Source organism: Protopterus annectens, chromosome 3.part0, assembly GCF_019279795.1.
Source record: "Protopterus annectens isolate FY-2018-M chromosome 3.part0, PAN1.0, whole genome shotgun sequence".
Classification (NCBI taxonomy): domain Eukaryota; kingdom Metazoa; phylum Chordata; order Ceratodontiformes; family Protopteridae; genus Protopterus; species Protopterus annectens.
In genome coordinates, this window is record NC_056731.1 from 1610246241 (window position 1) to 1610266126 (window position 19886).

At 40.5% G+C, this 19886-nt stretch overlaps 1 protein-coding gene across 1 annotated transcript in view; it reads right to left on the reverse strand.

The window, feature by feature from the left end:
* Positions 1–19886, reverse strand: part of VPS13B (vacuolar protein sorting 13 homolog B) — a 5424989-nt gene that overhangs the window by 991499 nt on the left and 4413604 nt on the right. Inside the window, exon 38 of the mRNA XM_044065647.1 lies at positions 4857–5064. Coding sequence (XP_043921582.1) covers positions 4857–5064 — 208 coding nt within the window. The remainder of the gene's footprint in view (positions 1–4856; positions 5065–19886) is intronic.

Genomic DNA, 19886 nt, shown 5'->3' on the forward strand with positions numbered 1-19886 from the left:
TTTGCTTTGACATGGTCTGGCAGAGATTGTTCCTTCAGCCAAGCATGCCTACGTATGACTGCGCCAGTCATAGCTGACCTACATGAAGCTTCCAATGCATCATAACCACATTGCAAGAAATGGTTGCTAACCTGTTGGGAGTTATGTACCAGATCCTGAAGTGATTTGCAATCTAGGGGTTCAGGTGAAGACAGTTTTTTATGCAATTCATCTAACAAATACTCTTGGTACTGTATCATATGAAATTGACAATTTAATGTCCTCATAGAAAGAGTAGCAGAAGTATACACTTTTTTACCCCATCTCTCTAAAGCTCTGGACTCCCTTTCAGAGGGGAGAGGATTTTTAGCAGTGGCAGCTGCAACCCCTTTAGGGCCCTGGGAAATAGTTTCTGGATCAGCAGAGTGGGCCTTGTAAAGGTAAAGATGTGAGTCCGGGACCCTGTAGTACCTATCGGGTTTGGCAGGAGGCAGGGGAGGCAGTAAGAGTGGAAATCCTTATGAGGTATTTGTTTCCCACAAGTTAAACAATTATTAACTTTATCTGACATCGACTGAGGCAAGAAAGAGTCCCCAATGGGGTACTTAGCTTTTTGAAGTCTTCGGTAGCTGAATTACAGGAGCTGGCCGACCGGCACTTGCAAACTGCTTCTGCTTCGGGCACCACGTGGCAAGAAAGACTGAGGAAGATGGCGTCGGCTGACTCTTTTATACCCCAGGCGCTCTGATGTCGGGGAAAGGGTGACATCAGCCGACGCCGGACCCAGACTTTGGAATCCGGCCGACCGAAGGCCTGCCTGAGGCAGGACAACCCATATGTGATGACTGCAGATGCATCCTTGAAGGACATCACAATGAAACACCACCAGAGTAAGGGAACAGCACAACAACAGAATCACTGAAATAGAAAAACTAACAAAGAAAATATTCACATTTTTTCCTTTTTTGTAAAATGTGACTTATTTATTTAGCAGGTGACCCACTAAAACACACAGTACCTTGCTCAAGGTCACAAAGGAGGCAATGAGAGCTGAGGGAATCCAACTCTGTATCTCAGAAATGAAGCTCAAGACCTTGCTCTGCAGCAGCCGTCAAGAACAAAATAACATTTCTGAAAGTATAAAGTTTAAAATTCAAGTCTGTCAATTTTATGACTTTAAACTACACTGAGTTGTCAAAAAAAAAAAAAAAAAAGGAAGCAAAGCGCTAGACATTCTGTGAAAAACTATATAGGGAAAAGAAGACATGGCGTTCACAGCGAGAGGAACTCCTACAAGCAAAGCACAAAGAGAAAATTTTCTATATCACATCAACAGAGCCCTGGAGAAGGGGAGGAAGAGGGAAGAAAGCTTGAGGAGGATATGGCCAAACTTAGCACAACTGTTAGCTGCCAGATGCATAAAGGGGAGAAGAACTACACAATGGAATCTATTTACATCTACCAATCCAAAGTAAAACAAAGGCTCTTTAACAACCGACTGGCAGCTTAAAATGATTTGAGACAAACAGCATCAGCTGAAGAAACGAAGTCCAAACCCAGCGAATAAGGCAAATGGCGGGAAAGCCTAAACGCAACTCAGAAAGGAAGACAGCAAGTAAACAGCAAAAGAAGAAAATTTTAACCAACACTAATACAACGAAAACCAAGAGGGAGAAAGGGTTTATAAGAAAAGGAAATATAAGAAAAAAAAACGTTATAAGAAAACTAAAATCCTTACATCCCGATACTACTGAATCTTCTGTCTTGTCAGTGTAGCGGCAAAAGAGACATGAGGAGTTGGAGGTAGTGTTTTCCATTGTGGGAAGAGGGAAGAGCTCGAGATTAGGATCGGAAGTCTGGAAAATGTAGCTGAGTCAGATACGAAGATCATATCCATAACCCATCAGTGAGAAAGAATGAGAAGGACAACATCATATCAAGATATTACCTGTGCATTTGTATAAGGTTGTAGAAGACAAAATTACAAAGACTGACATTTGGGTTGAAATTAGTAGTGGGATGATGAGAGAAAAATGAGGATTAGGTAGAAGTAAGCAGTTAAGAAATATAATCAGCTACAGTAGTAGATAGAAGGGAAAGTGTAATAAAACTTGAGTGACTAGCTCTTAAATCCATTTGTCTGCTACTAGTCATCTCCAATGATTCACTTTACTTCTAAATGAACAATGTTGATATCATGGATGGAGGGTAGCAGGGTAGAAAAAATATTTTACTCCATGTTTAAAGTTCAAGGTAGGGGGTTGGAGCCATTATTTTAATCCCAGTCCTAGCTTTTTTTTTCAGATCCATAACAAGACTTCGTGTGGCTTCACCAAACATAGTGTCAGGCTTCAGAGAGGCAGCCAACACTGTGATGTCCTCAGGAAAGTTCTGCAATTTTAACTAGCCACTTTTGCAAAGTACACCACATGATGCAGCTCTGAATGCCACATCAGCTCACGTATACATATATTAGGCAATATGACCTCCTACTCCTCACCCAAAGTTTGAGTGATCAATCACTCATCTCTGACATTATATTCTTCCAAACTCTACTTCATGGTACTTAAGAGAGTTCAAACCTGTTCAGGAAATGTTTGTTCCTTAAATGGAGACAGTAGAATATGATGATTAATGGAATCTTTTTCAGTATGTCTCTGAACTGAGGTAGAAGATGAGGAATCCAAACCAATGTGATTTGCCTATAATACATTCAACATATTTCATTTTTAGAGAAGACAGCCCCTCATACAGCATTCCATCATTCTGTTTATGGTTTATAATAAAGAAATGTTCCCTGATGAAAACTCTGAAGATAATAAAAAAATGAAGTTATCATTGAACTGCTTCTGCAAAAGCAAATCAAAAAGAGACCTGCAATTTGCCTCCCCTCACAACCCATGGGTCCTTTGCATTCTCTCTCTTTTTTTGTGTGCTCTGCCCTGACTGTCTGTTAGCAACAGAATGAAAGGCCATCTCTTTGTTGAAGAAAATAGGTTATAAGTAGTCCATGGGTCCTTTGTATTCTCTCTCCCTTTTTTGTGCACCATACTCTCACTTTCTGTCAGTCATTTGCCCCCTCCAAGTCAACTGGCCAGTTTACTTCCCATCACTGAGAAAGAGTTGATCAGGAGGCACCATCATTCAAACAGCCATTGCAAGTGGTTTGAGGGTTTCCTTATTTTTTCGCTGGCTCTGTCAGCATGGACCCAGTGATGCACTAAAAAGAGATATGCAATGGAGTGAGTGGCTGCAGAGGATGTCCCCTTACTTCCACAAGGGAACATCCCCTCTAAGGAGCCCCACACCTCTCCTCCAAGCATGAGTGCTGGTTTCCCTGGTCTCTGCCACACAGATTGCACTACCCCACGCATGCAACCCTTTTATAACCCCTGGAAGAGGTGGGGAGGTCATGCCCCTTCACTCCTCCTCCATGCCAGGCTCTTCCAATAACTGAACCACTGTTGCCTATGTTGCAGTCATTGTTTTCTATCCCTCTGTACTGTGGAGCCAGTCAGGTGCTTTGTATTCTTGCCTATGTGAAGCATTCTGCTTTTTCTTACAATCTGTATCACAATGGCAGAGATTTGACTGGTCAAGGGGGAGGTTTTCACATGTTTGTGTTGCTCCAGTCAGAGTTCACTCCTGGCAGTTGGGCCTAGCAAACATTCAGTGATGATGCCAGCATCTAATTATTAGTCTCTACAGGAATTATAGAGCATTTGGCAGAAAAAGATTTGTTTTTGTTTCTCTAGTTTCATCTTTTTTTTTACAGGGGAACCTTATTCTTTAAGGCCTCAGAGTACTACACTGTTTAGGGACTAAAAATTTCCCTTCCATTCTCTTACAGTGGCACAGTGCTCCTGTCCATCGTAAAACTTAAGTTTTAACAGCCTTATTTTTCCCTTTTAGCAAGTAGGTCTCCACTGCATAAAGTCTCTTGAATCTAGGACTCATGTCGTGAATGAATACCCTTAACAGACTTCACAATTCTCCAAAATATGCTAAACAAAGAAAGAAATGACAAATTTAATAAGAAAATCCCTTAGAGGAACCTGCCTGATGCAATGACAATTGCAAGTCATTTCCTGTGAGGACAGCATCAATGTTCCACAGAAGAGTAAAGTTAATTTTTTAAATTATTTTTATTTTATTTTTTTATGAAGAGTCTTAAAAAAGCACTACCTATAAGAACGAGTTTTTGTCTAGATGAAGACAGCTAAATAGAAAATATTACAAAAATTGTCAGGCAGCAAGAAATGAAACATCATGATCTGATATCAATTTATTTAATAGCATGCATGAGACTGATGTCAGCTGCCTGAATTAATAAGAATTAAAAGGTCAAACATGGGACAAGCACGTATTACCTGAGAAACTTCACACTAATATTAAATAATGGCACATTAATTGTTTTCCAACTACTACAATATTCATCCTCAAACTAAGATACAGATGTCTGTGTCTGTTTAGTAATGGCATGGAGTGACCTCTACAAGGAACAACATTCACTGGTGACAGAAATAGCGAAACACTGACATTGAACATAAAATGAAAACAAAAAATTCTAAGGCCATTACCATAGTGAAACTGAAATGTTACAAACTTATGTTAAAACCTTCAAGGATGCCACATACTTGGTCCAGTATTCTGCAGTGCATAATATTTACAGTTACCAGCACATTAAAAACCATATCAGCGACTCATATATGATACTCTTGGATCTTACTGAGTAGCAGTAATGTTTTACTAGGACAGCAGGTAGACACATGTACCAAAATAATCTGGCATTCAGATATTTGCATTCTGTTATTTGCTACAAAAAAAAAAAAAAAACAAACTAACAGCCAAGATATACCTGCACACTAGTCACCTACCAGCATTCTGTATGTACTGAAATAGACCTGTTCTCAGATCATCTGATGTATGCTCAGCTTTGGAGGCTTGGAATATTCCCAGGCTGGAAGAATGTACATGTGTTCGATCTGAAGTTTGCACTTCATTCCACCCTTCTGCCTTCAGATATCCTTTCAGAAGTTCATAAAGGAGTGTCAGACAGTTCAAATGTTCTTGACCCCAGAAGACCTTCATTTCACAAAATAAGAAAACATCAAAGGGTACATATTTTACATACCACACAAATCATTTCCTTTCATCTGTCTGTACAAATAAACAATATTATTTCCCAATTTCAATAAGCTGCGATTCTTTACTGTCACAAAATGTTAGTGATTTTAAAAGTGAATGTCAAATGTCAGAAATCAAGTACAGGAACTGGTTCTAGATTTGGGTTAATGGCAACATTGGATTAAGAAAGGATTCTGCCACTGGATAGTAAGATAAGCTAAAGGACGACACTGTTTTACAGCCTAATAATTTCTAGAAAACTACCTAGTAGAAGTCTGAAACCTTTCTTTATAGCTAGTCTTAATTAATGATGAAAATCAGATATTGTTTAATACCTGTATCACTACTACAAGAGATGATGAGATAAATACCTGCATCTGGATACCTCAGGTATTACTCCAAATCCTATACCTGCAAACGGATGTGGGTAAATGGAACATCAATTAGTCAGTTCTAAAGTGCTATAAACAGCAGGTCACCTGGGTCAAAGCCTACTACTTCATGGAGGAAGACACTGAATGGTAAAGTTTAGTCTATCAAGGTTAGAAGCATGAAGACAGAGCAACTGTGGCAATCTATGCAGACTTGGGGTAGAATTGATCGATGATGGGAAAAAGGCTAAAACAAACAAAAATGGCACACTTACTGACAGGAAATAGTGGCAACCCTAAGAAAGGAGAGTCACAAACTGGAATATGAATTTAAGTACCTGGTGTGGGAAAAGAACCCACAGCGGTCCTATATTTTAGGCATAAAGTCAAGTAGGTAGCCCATTCAGCCACTGCCACTACACTCTGACAGCTTGCTAGAATTATAGATCTGAGTGTTTCAGATTTGAAATGCCATGTTTATGATTTACTGTTACAGTAATTCTCAATGAAGATGACACAAAGCACTTAGAATGTATTCTATGGCCTAGTGACAGCTTGAGAAAGGGCATGCTGCCCATCGCACTGTGATAACTGTTAAAGCAAGTAGCCCAGGTAGTTTTGGATACAAACTCTGAAGTATACTGTTTTCCTGATAAGCTTGTCTTCAAGTACTAGAGAAAGCCTCCACTGTGCAGTGATAATTACAACATATTAAAATACATTTACAAATAATGTTTTTGCAGTTACATAGCAAACACATATGTGTACTTGTCAACTTTCTCACCATACTACTTAAGAGCATTTTTTTCAGATGTCAGGCATTCCAAAAATAAAAACAGACTTTATAATGCAGTGCAATCAAATGATATGCTGGCACTGTATGCACCCACAAGCTATATCCCCAAATTGCTTGCAAATATGTATTGTGATCTAACCTTTAAAACTATGCTGACAAGTTTATTTGCATCTAAAAAAACAATGTGAGCATGTAAATTAAATGTTTGTTTCTTCTAGTGCGTAAACAGAGCTAAAATTGTTTACAGATTTCCAACAAACAGCATTTTACTTATGCCACATCCTTATCCACAGTAAGGTTAAAGTGGGCACATTGCTCCTGTTTGCTTGCTGTATGTCAGTAGCATCCTGTTCCACTCAATTATCTACTTTTCCATGGAAGAATACAGACCTGAACTGTGTGATGCAGCTAAAGAAGGGATGACTTCTGGTGGTAACTAATAGAAAGCTAGGGACAGAGGTAGGCCATTTAGTACTTGCTAGGATACTATGATTAGTCTTCTTTAATACAGTTTATATTAGACTGGTATCTCTACATATGGAATGATCCTTCTGCTTCAAACTGCAAACAGGGTACCGTCAATATGATGGTAACATGGATAGCTTTATAAGGGCTACATATGAAGTGAGAAAACTGAAACTTTAGCCAACCAGACCCGCGGTGGTGGTGCTGCGGTAGCGTTGTCGCCTCACAGTAAGAAGCTGTCCTGTTCGATTCTCAGCTAGAGCGTCTTCTGCGTGGAGACATGCGTGAATGGGCGTACCTTCGTTAAAGGTTGTGCATCAGGCCTGGCAAGCCGGTACGTAAAAATGAACTGCCAATCATTAGCAGACCGGAGTTCCGCTGTGGCGACCCCTAACCGGGAAAAAAACGAAAGACACAAACAAACAATACCTACAAATCTGCCTGCCCGAGGCATTTTATGCCAACACTGCAGACACTGGAACTGATCACTGTCTGTATGAGAATACCAGAAAACACATCTAAACAACATATGACACAGGGGAGGCAGAATGATATTTTGTTTTTGACAAAACAAAATAGGGTTGTGGACTAAAGTGTGATCAGTATAATGCTTAAGTAGATTTCTGCACCTGAGAATTACTTCCCTCTGATGTCTGCTTAGCTTCCATATTATTGCATTTCTGTAGATTTGTGTGAGAAAAGAACTACTGATCAGGAAGCAGACTTTACAGGACTGTAGCATCAAATATGGCTCTTTCTCTTGCATGAATGTTGAAGGACTACTGTGCCTAATAAACATGTCAACAGTTTTGCAGGTGTTAAAGGCATTCAGTTTTGCACTACTTAGTACAGTTATGTTCTAATTTCTTTCATCTGACACTTTCACAATCTGTTGACAGTAAGAATAATAAAAATTACCTAACCATGTAGCTAGATTTCCCTTCTTAACATTTAAGGACCATAACATTTTCCTTGCAGTCAATGCTCTGTAAAGAATACTGGAAAGATAGCACACACTTTTTAAGATGAAAGTTAGAAACTACTTTTAAAATGAATTGTTTGTTCCGAGTACTACTTTATCGCCATGAGAGGAAATTAATAGTATGATGTTACTGCCATATCAAAAAGGTTTCTCATATAAGGAAGGCTATCTCAACCATAACCAACTGTTTAAATGAACATGCAATCTATATGTCTGTCCATAAAGCCAACCTAAAGAGAAAAGATAAGGCATCCATTCTTGGCAGCACATTGTCAGCCAGTAGATGTCTGAGGGTTGAAGGCAGAGGGATGGTGGAAAAATGATAACACTGGCCCCAAATGAATATGTGGTGTAGGAGAAACAGTAAAACTGGGTACCAAGTGCATATGTGGGGTAGGTCTTAGCACAGTGAGCATACAAGTAAATGCATGTACCCTCCTGTCTTGATCTTGCAACACAGCTAGATATAAATTATGTGGGCAACACCTAAACTAAATATCTGGTTGGTTATCAAACCCTAAAACCCTTGCCCACAGCAATCAATCCAGTGAATGAAAAGGCAAATATTCTCCAATGAAGAGGTAAAAAGTCTGTAAAAGCTCGCATTTCAGGAAAAGGAAACCAGTATGGAGGAGCAATAAATAGGTAGATGATGGGATATGGGACCCATGGAATACCAAGGTCAAACTGGCAGACTAGCCATAAAGGACAATGTAAAAATAAACAAAATAATAACATGACGGGTCTGTGGAGCAGAGGGACATGCCCAGACTATAGCCCCTGTGAACTGGGGTACTGAAGCAGCCAGCCAGGAAGAGAGGAGACTATGCATCTGCCATGTCCTCATCTAGCTCATGGGAAAAAGCTATTTTTTTTTTTTTTGGGGGGGGGGGCACTTTTTTCCTCTCTTCACCTTCCTATGGCACCCTACCCAGTACTCCAAGTCCATCACTGGGTCAACCAGCCACCTCTACCCCTGGACTCATCCTCTAGGGCTGGGATCAGTGTGGAAATTAATGATGTTCTGGGGGTCAACATCCACCAGGGATTTTTTTCTTTTTTTTCGAACCACCCTATTTCTCTCCCCTCCCTCATGGTTCTTGTGGTACAGTCCAGGACTTGCAGTGTTTCACCCCACCACAATGGAAGCTCAGCCATGTTTCCACTCTATTACTCCTTTGGACACACCCCAAATGGTGATGTCTGCAGCCTCCACCAGGGATCATCACTAGAAATGCCCGCATGATCACTTCCTCCCAGAGATGATAATGCCCATCCCTCCCTTACACTCAGTCAGTCGCCCAAGACACTAAACAAACCCTGATCGACTGGGACACAGTTAGGGCTTCATTCTTCTATGCCACTAGAGCAGTTGAAGCAAAGTTTTACTGCATGTCTGCCATATCAGAGATATAGCTGCTGGCTAATAAGAAAACCAGAAGGCAGAAGAACATGGACTAACAAGCAGTATGGATGCAATATTAGCAAGTGCGTCAACTGCATATAAATACACATCCACATTATGCCAGGCCCTACTATGGCACTGATAACTCTCAATTTCTCTCACAATGTGATATAGTAAAAAGATAATATATGTGTACATTTCTGTCTCTAGTTCTGTTTTTCTACATGCCTGCCTTCTTTCACCACATGTACATATTTTTCTATGTATATCAGCATTACATCAATATTTATAATTTCAATGGAATTAAATTAAGTTTACCCTGCAAGGCTTATTATAAAAAGAAAGTGCTGTATTCTGAGCACAAATAGGGAGGGATACTGTCACAATGGTCACATAAGTAATTAAAAAGGAAAACAATGGAATGTGCTTGCTGTTTATTAGCAGTACCTGTCTCTGAAGGAAAAAGAAACATTGCTGTTCAGACTACTTGTCACATGAAACCACAAGTCTAGAAGATGTAGGATTTTGCTTGGAAGTGTTTGTTTAGCTATTTTTATACCCCAAGCAGACGCCAAAGAATTTTTCCTCAGGTCAATGGCAAATGTTGGAGGTGAGATGGGGTAAGAAAGAAGTTACCGAGAACATATGTTCTGGGAGTGTATTGAGTTGGCAGACATTAAAAATTCCCTGTGGAGTACTCTGTCAGAAATATTTAGTGAACAAATGGGTATAACTAAGGAAATTATTTTTTTTGATCCTAGACATAGTAAGGCCATGTTAAGTTTATGTAATTACTAGAAAATGGAAATTAAAGTCTAAACCAACTATTTTTGAATGTTGTAAGAACAGATAAAAGAATTAGATGTGCTGATGTCTTTAGAAAAGGCAGGAGCAAATTATATAGAAATAAACTGAAATTGTGGGAACAATACCATTCAAATATTGTACAGGAGGAGGAGTGAGTTTTATGGGAAGGCAGAAATTCAGCAATTTATCTAATGTTGGACTAATGATAATTACAAAAAAAAGATCTGAAGTCTAATGTATGCAAATAGAAACATGTTAATATGGTTTGTTTTGTTTTCTGTTAATATATGTTTTCTTATGTCTTATGTTATATATTAAATTTTATATATTATATATATATATATATATATATATATATATATATATATATATATATATATATATATATATATATATATATATTTTTTTTTGTTTTTTTACATATGTTGTTATAAAATAATGTAATAAAAAGTAACGACATTAGTAGTGGCACAGAAGGTTTATTCATTTTAAGAACTTGGCATACCTGCAGTATGATTCACAACAATGATAAGCAAAATTCCTTCAAAGGAGTTTATGTTCAGGCTGGTGAGCTTGTTTATAATACCTGAGTGGGGAATGATGTTGAAGGCCTTTGCGAGGTCTAGGTAGGCTGTGTGGACCACCTTTCCCTCATCTGTAGCCTTGGTAACTGTCTCAAAGAAGTCCACCACGTTTAGGAGGCATGATCTGCCCTTAACAACCCGAACTGGGTAGGGTCCAGTGTTTGGAGGTTCCCAATGTCTCTGTTAATGAGATCCATGATGATGCGCTCCATAGCTTTGCAGACCAAGCTAGTCAGGCTTGTAGGGCGATAGTTCCCGGGGTCCATTGTGGCTCCACCTTTGTGGAGCGGAATAATCGTTGCTGTGCGCCACTCTGTGGGCACGTAGCCTGTGGAGAGGCTGAGTTTAAACAGTGTGTTTAGGAGAGGGGTTAATTCATCTTTGAGCTCATGTAGGATGCAGCCTGGGACACCGTCAGGTCCCACTGATGCTCTGTTTTTGGCTTTGGAGAGGGCTGCTTTAACCTGAGTGTCTGTGATTTCAGGGGCACTACATTCTTCTGGTATAGTTATGGGCCCTTTTGGGGGTGAGAGGGGGGTGAAGTTTGCACTGAACCTGTCTGCCAGGATGTTGGCTATATTGGTCGGTTCAGTGTATTTTGTGCCATTCTGCACTAACGTCGAGCAGATCTGAGAATTGCCACTCAGATTCTTGACATAACTAAAGAATGCCTTGTGGTTATCATTGGAATCCATGGCAATTTTTCTTTCAAAGCTAGCCTTGGATGATTTTATGAGGGAACGTAGTTTCTTGCTGATACTGATCAGGGAGGTCTTCCCTTCTTGGGATTTTACTCTTTTCTGTACTAGTTTCCTCCTTCTATTGTATAGCCTGTTTATGGCAGTGGTCCACCAGACTGGTTTCCTTTTCTTAGAGGAGTGAGTCTTGGTTTTGTTTGGGATAGCATGATCCATGCATTCTTGTAGGTGCCCATAGAGTGCATTAGTAAAGGATTTTGCAGCTTGGACAGCGTTATCCTTTAGCATGGGGGCTTTGAAACTTCCCACCTCAGTCTTAAGTAACGTGAAGTTTGCTTTTGAAAAGTTTTTTACAGTGATTTTTTTGACTGGGGTTGGTGGCGGAATGTGGATAACCAGAGTGATTAATTTATGGTCAGATCTAACCAGCAAGGGGTTATCCTCTGGTGTGAAACACCGGTCGCCCATGTTGGTGATGACCAGGTCCAATATGTCGTCACCTCTGGTAGGGGTGTTGACCAGTTGATTGAGAGTGTTTGAGTTTATAAATTCTAGGAAATGTTGGGCAAGGGAGTATGTACTTGAGTAGTTCTCCCAGTTAATGTTTGGGTAATTGAAATCCCCCAATATCAGGGTGTTTGGTAGGACCTTTATGTTTCCCAGTGTTTTCAGAAATGCAGAGTGGGGATCCTGGGACATGGTGGGTGATCTGTAGCAAGTTATAATTTGAACAGCAGTTTTGTCCGTTGTTAATTGCTCTTGGATGATCTCTGAAGCATCATGCTGTGCCACCAACCTGGAGGTGTGGGTATCCTTGATGAATATGGATACTCCCCCACCTTTTGTATTTCAGTCCGGGTTTTGTGGCTGAAATGTATGGTATGAGTTGTAGCCTGGTAGTGCTGGGGTGCTCTCTGGAGCCTTAAACCAGGTTTCTGTTACTGCAGATATATCGATTTTCTCCATACTGAGGAGTGCCTTGAGTGTGTGCATTTTGAGGTTTAGACTTCTGGCATTGAGTAGCATTACCCTCAGGTTTTGTTACTTGTGCTATTTACGGCGGTGGGTTTGTCTTTTGAGCCTAGCCTAAAAAAGGCACTATGGGGGTTGCCAGTATTCAAAAGCCTAAGGGTGACAAGTGCAAGCCAACTCTAGTGAAGCAGCGTGGCTTGTCGAGCATGTCATCCCAGGTTGACAGACACTGGATCCCCTTTGAATGACACCAGAAGCTTAGCCAGGTGTTGAAATTGATAATTTTTTTCAATATACCGTGGTATCATTCTTGGTGAGGGCAGGATGCTACTCAAGGTCAGGGTCATACCGTTGGTTATGGGATCAGAGAGCTCCTCCATGTCTCTTTTGATGTAATCCAGGGAGGTACGGCTCAGGTCATTCACATCAACATTGAAAATGACAGTCATATTTGTACTTGTTCTGGTGTGACCTGAGTGCTTGTGTTACGTGGCGGATCCTGGCACCCGACAGGCAGCTAACAGTAACCTTCTCCTTGTTCAGACTTTTGAGTGGGACGTCAGTGTGCCTGACTACAGTCACCTATTACTAGTGTGTTGGGTATGTTATTTTGCCTTAAGGGCTGTGATTGGGTGGCACACTGGTTTTGTGAAGTATGTGTTTCATGGTTTGTGTTGGGGGGGTGGAAGTTGCTTGGATGTCTGCTTTGGAGTCTCTTTTGCTTTTGCAGATTATTATTTAGAGCTTCCTAGTATGTTTTCGTGTATTTATGTGTGTTTTTTGCCAGTGCTGGTTTCATAGGTCTATGTAAGACTGGTGGAGTGATGCAAGTTGTTGGCAAGACCACTGGGTGAAAAGTAACCACTGAAGTATTCTCATGTGCATACACCCCCCAGAGGAACTGCTGTGAGCGTTGCTGCCATAGTACCTAGTAGTTTCAACACTTGAGAGGCTGGTACTTTTTTGCTCATCAGACTGTCTAATACCTGTTGTCAAAGAGTGACTATTCTATCCAGTGGCAATTTTACCATGGTGGTGGTGGTGTATAAGTCTGCTCTGATAAAGGAGATACTCTGCGATGGTGACAATGCAGACTTGTCGAAATTTATTTTCTAACTGAGAATACAGATTGAGATTGTGATCCCTAGATTGAAGTAGTTGATGCCTGGAGGTGGTGGTGAGGAGCCAGTCGTCCAGATACGGAAAAACTCGGAATCCTAGACGCCTAAGGTGAGCTGTAACCACTGCCATGCATTTGGTAAACACTTTGGGGGCTATCGTGAGACCAAAGGGCAGTGTTTGGAACTGATAGTGACTGGCTCCCAGCCAGAAACGCAAGTGATCTCTGGATGGTCTGGCCATTTTGATATGATAGTACGCATCCTTGACATCTACAGAGCACATCCAATTGCCCGTTCCTAGAAACGGAAGACTTGATTGAAGCGTGATCATCCGGACCTTCTCCTTCTTTACAAAGGTGTTGAGTCTGCTGAGGTCCAAGATGGGCCTCCAGTCCCCTGTTTTCTTTGGAACTAAAAAGAATCTGGAGTAGGTTCGGGATCCTATCTGGTCTGCTGGGACTGGCTGGATGACTCTCTTTTCCTGCAGCCTTTGAATTTCTATGACTGCTTGATCCCTGAGACTGGGTGTAATGTCTGGAATTTTTCTTCGTACAGAAGTGGGTTCTGAGAATGGAATGACATAACTTTTGGTAACAATTCTTTGTACCCAAGAATCTTTTGTAATTTCTAGCCAGGCGTATGCATACAAGACAAGCGTCCCCTGACTGCCTCCAGAGTAGGACAGTCGGGCCTCCTTTCAGGAGTGCTGGTAGGGCTTGCCAAAGAACTGATGCCTGTTGCCCTGGTTTTGTGGACCCCCTCTGCCACCTGGGCAGCATCTTCCATTATTACCCCCTCCTCTGCCCCTGGGGGGGGGGTCACTACATGTGTTCTGAGAAGCTCCTTGAGACTCCCGGAACAACATTTTTCCTCCCTTTTGCCCTTTAGGATAAAGTCTAGTAGGGGTGGAAAAATGGATTCCTACGCCAGATAGAGTCTTCCCATCTTGTTCACACCTAGTGAGGGTCTCCTTGACTTTAGGCCCGAAAAGAGATGAGCCATCAAATGGGGTATTAACGAAGGAAGGCTTCCGCAAAGGAGCATAACTGCATCCGGGAATGTCTCCGAAGAGCTATTGCTGAACCCGCTGCTCTACTCAAGCCATTGGCTGCATAAGAAATGAGCCGCATGGACGAGTTAACTATGGAATTAAGGGTATTGAGCTGGGATGTCATCTTATCAGGAACACCTACAGCTGTACTACCCTGTAGAGCATGTCCAAGCTCTTTTAGGAGATCTCTTTGAAGACGGGTAAAATGTGTCAAATAGTTAAGCGATTGCATAGCAAAAGTCACTGAACTAAAAATGCATTTCCCATACCTGTCCATAGTCCTGAAATCTCTATTAGGAGGATGGACAGTAGAACAGGTTTCAGACATCTCTTTCTTGGTGGCCGCCGCCACCACCATGGCATCAACCGGCACTCCCTTGGTAAGGAACATTTTATCTTGAGGCAATGTAATAAACTTGTTGGGTCTCCGAGGGACAAGTTCCACAATATCAGGAAACTCCCACTCCCTTTGAGCAACCAACTCCATTAGTTCATCGAAGGGTGGAGTCACCCAGGAGGTGGAAGGTTGAGACCCAAAATCTTTCAGAAGCACCGACTCACCATCAGTATGGCTAACGGACTGCCAATCACCCCTCTGTTTCAGGACTTCAAGGATACCAGCAAAGGAGATATCCTCCGAGGGGGACCGTGGAGACCCTTCCGACTCCTCTAAATCGGTGTCCAACGTGACAGACACCTGTGGGGTGTCTAAATTCCTCCTCTTGCAAAGCTTCTTCCTGGGAACTTCATCAGTGGGAGCTTCTGGTGACGTCTCAGTAAAATATGGGTCACCCAGTGGGGCTACCCGAGGCTCCAGGTCTCGATGCTTTACAGGGTCCTGTGATGTAGAGGTAGAAAGCGGCACTTTCGGGGAGGAGGAGGAAGGTCCTGATGATGTAGAAGTCTTGGAAGACATAACTCTCCTCATGGCATTGAAGGCTCCACTGCTCCAACGCGAGGAAGTAGCCAGTTGCGAAAAAGATGGCATCCTCCCCGGCGCTGACACAGTGGGCTCTGACCCAGAGGAAGGAGATAAGCTCATCGGTGCCAAAGCTCCGAGCAGAAGGGTCGGAACTGACCCATCTGTTCGATTCTCTCCCCCGGAGCCGACTAGAGAGTGTCAGCTCCCAGACTCTTCGAAAAGCACCGAAGTAGACTGAGTTGACGAAGCCAATGGCACTGGAACAGGCCTTGGCCACAAAGGTTCTGCAATCATCAGTTCCACCTCCCCCGGCTCCAAAGGCCCGGCTCGGAGGAGGAGTAGACACAGTAGGTAAAATAGTTTTCGGTTCCGAAACCAGTTGGGCCGAAACAGATAATTTGACTAGTGCCGGATTCTCGAGAAGCCTCTGCATCACTCAGTCCACATCCACATCGGAGAGGCTCCTTGAAGAACGAGTCAAAGGGATCGATGAAGCCACTGACTGCAAAATGGGTGATTTCAAAGTTTCGGGGACCGGCCCCGAAAAACAAGCTCGGTGCTTGGTTCTGAGGACTGCAGAACCGGTGACCGCACCTTCTCAGCAAGACTTGGAGCTTAAAATTTTTCTAAACGTTTCTATAAAACAAGATTGGGGAAGAAAATTAAAACGCGGCCAAGAAGGCCTAAGAGTAGCCACTCTATAAAGATGAAAAGTCATCAAAAAACAGTAAGGACAGAGTCTGAACAAAAAGCTAAGGCTACTAACTAGCCAAGAAACACACTTTTTATATTAAAAATATAAAGATAACTATCCAATAACAAGTAAATTCAGAAATACTGGCCCGAGCTCTCTCTCGACCTCCGATCTGTTGCAGCGGCAAACTAAATCTGAGGTGAGACAGAGAGCATCATGGGACAGGGTCTTGGCCTCGAGCTACTCTAAAACCTTGAGCTTGTGAAATCGGCGACTCGGAGCCGGGAGATCGGCTCCAAACCCATGTGTAAGAATGAATGGCGAGATTGAACAACTTCACATCTATTGCTTTCACCTATTTACACATTTCCAACTTTTGTGTTACATGCACATGCTGATGTTTGACAGGCTAACTTTTACACAGTTGTTTCTTCTCACCTCCATTTGAAACTATGTCACATTTTCAAGACTTTTTGTTTTAATAAAAACCCTCAAGCAAAAAACTAAATACATTTTCAAAACACCTCCATTCCTTATTAACTTAGAACAAACTCAAAGTATGTACTGGTTCACAACATTTAAGGTTAACACTATAGACAGGGACAATTGCCCCAAACTGACAGCTGCACCAACAGGCATTGCCTAACCTAAAATTAAAGTTACCCATGCAAAAGTGCTTTCTACAGCCTGTGTTCCTGTTTACACCAATTGCTGTCGTCCTTTTCTCATCTCTATCTCCCTCCCACATGTGAAAAACAGCTTGTATGCTTTTAGAAAACATAAATGTTTAACCCTAAAATAAATAAAACTAAATTGTTCACTGTTGTAATAAAAGTATTAAAGTATTAGGTTGTTAAGGAGGCTGCTATTTCTTATTCACTTTTCATAATTTCAAATTTTAGATTTTATTGAACTGCTTGCCATTGCACCTTTACATTTTGCATTTCCCTCAGCAAAGAATGTTCAAGACTCTCAGGATTAAATGTTTGCATCTACAGATAGCTTATCTCCATTGAAAAGTATTCACCAGTGAATCTTCACTCAGAACAGAATGTACAGCCACCTTAAGATGCAGACATCTTGACTCCCAATGAACATTTCCTATTGAAAAAAACAAGCCGATATCTTTGCAGACGTAAGAAATGTAGCATTTTTACTTTCATTATTTTGTCTTATTTTTAAAGAGCACTTGATTACCAAAACACTTGTTTATAGCTTAAGCCAAGGGCATTAATCTAGATATCCACCCTTGTAAATGTAAGAGAAAATATCTTAATTCCTCATATATTATTGGTGCCCTTTTATACTTTACCCTACCCCAGTAGCCCAAGATCACAGCATATTAACATTAAGCTTGATTTTGTCTAGCCTTTCTGTTATACTGTAAACCCCATATTTCTTACAATGAAAAAAGTACTTGCTTACTTTAATATTTTTAACATATGCAACAGTCACTGAATAGACTTCTCCCACATTTAGAATACCCTTGACTACACACAAAACTGCTTTAGTATATACAACATGCAGTTTATTTCAGTAAATGTTTTATTCAACTACTAAGACAAAACATTTTATTTACAGTTATTGTCCCCTTTTAGTGTCCTTCTAGACATTAATGACATAAAATAGGGTATATACTTTGCAGTCCACCAACAAGCTTAACATACTCAAGAAAATTCCATTTGTTTTGAGCTATTTTTTTTTATTTTGAAAAGCCACATTTCACAAGTACAACTGATGCTTTATGTCTCCCATTTATTCACTAATTTCACTGTTGCTGGTCTTCTTCCTGTTCATCTCCATCTCCAAATACCAGACTATGGTTGAAGTCCAAGGTCCTCCTAATTCTTCTATTCAACTCTTGTGTTTTTTTTTCTCTCGCAAACATTTTCCTTTGGAAAATTGGAAAAAAAGATTTCACTGACAAAGTCTCTCTATGAACTTTACTATCAGAAGAATGAGAAGAAAAGTCTCCTTCTTCTTGCTGGTTCAGTTTTTGTTGGATAAACATATTTCTTCCTTAGCTTGCTTTGCATAAAAAATGTTTTTGGTCTTCCATGAAAAAAATTCTCTGGAAACAATTGGATGCAGCAGCTTGAATCTCACACTGGCCTCTCATTATTCCCTGATTGCTGGGATACATTTGCTTTCATCTGCCTGATGTATAATCAATAATTATTTTCTACAAACACTCTGCTCTCTCCAATTTTTAATACTTTGCTCTTCTGCCACGTTTTGTCAGGATCAACTTCTTCTGCTGGTATGACTACTCTATTACTAGTATAGGTTTTGGCTGCTTTCTTATGGCTAGGGTGGAGCAAACACTAAATGTGCATTTTCCATCAACAAATCCTGCTGTGTAACACCAGTCCAGATGGTTATCTGTACTTTCACAAAAGTAATGTGGTCTGTTCCTTTTAGATTCTCTGTTACAGCAGGAAATCTCAGGTTTTCTCTGCATGACATGTCTAATAACTCTATATTTTTTGAAACAGCTCTTCTTGGGAAGTCTCATACTTGGCCAGCTTTTTCTTCATTTCAACCTCTGATTTTTGCAGTTTTATCAGTTCATCTGAAACAGCTAAACAAAAACTAAAGCTTCTTCTATTTTTTTCCAGCCTTGTTATTTTAATTGATATAAACCTACAATGTTTCTGACTGCATTTGATTTATTTTAAATTACTGGACACCATCTGCTGAACCAAAGCTTAAGCCCGAACTGCATTTTGGTGAACAGCTGCAAAATCCTTCCTAGGCAGCATTTTCTCTTCAACTTTTCTGGTTGATTTTCTTTCAGGTTTTCCAAATTTCTTTTTTGCTGGCATCCAGGCAGTATCTTACTACCAGTAACTAAATTTTACCCAAAAGACTTTCTCAATGGCACTCTTTATTTCTCAGTTTCCGTTTTCACACTGGGTGAGCTGAAGTTAAGCTGTTGATCAGTGTACAGCCATCCTGGAAATCCACTTCTAACATTCCTCTTTAAAAAAGCACCTTTATTAAATTAACACATATATTAACAGAACAGAAAATAAGACAATTTAACATTTCTCAATTTAAACACAGTATACATGACATATATTTTCTTTGCTACAATCAGCAATCCAATATTACAAAAATTGCTGAATTCTTGTCTTCCTTTAAACCTAACCCCTCCTCGTCCTGAACATTATGCATGCATTATTGATAAAATTTCTACTCATTTCTATGCAGTTTGCTCCGACTTCTAATTTTAATCTTACGCTAGAATATTGACTGAACTGTGGCTCCTGGCACACTAAATTTCATTCATAAAATTGTAAGCATAAACCTCATGATGATATGAGTAAAATGCAGCAAGTCACAAGCTCCAAAGAGATCTAGTACTATTACATAATAGCCTTATTTAAAAAATATTTTAAAAGTTTTTTATTATATGGTTCTGTATTATCAGTGGTGATGAGTGATCTCAAAATTTGCTGCTGTGATTTACTAAGTATATGAAAATAAATAATAAATAAATCTTATCTGTTAAGTGGATAAGTTCACTGGACATGAAGTCCCTTTTTGGGGGCAACCTGGGAGCAACGCATGGTTAAGTGACTTGTACAGGGTACGCAAATGGAGGCTGTGGGATTCAAACCTGGGACTACGTCAGGGCACAGGTCTGTTGGTATACAGTTGTAAACCTCTATGCCATACCACTCAGGTTGAATGCAATTTGATCTTACTTTCTGTACAGTTTATCTGCTTTCATTTGCTCTTCCTATTAATTTGAATAGATTATCCACAATAATGCATGGTTGCATTTTACAAAGAAATCCTGCATTGTCAAGCTTTCAAATTCCATTTTCAATCAATATGGGTAAAACAAAGAGTATGGTCTCTTCCTTTCTGTAACATTACATAAAGCTCTATCAAAAGCCCTGTCTG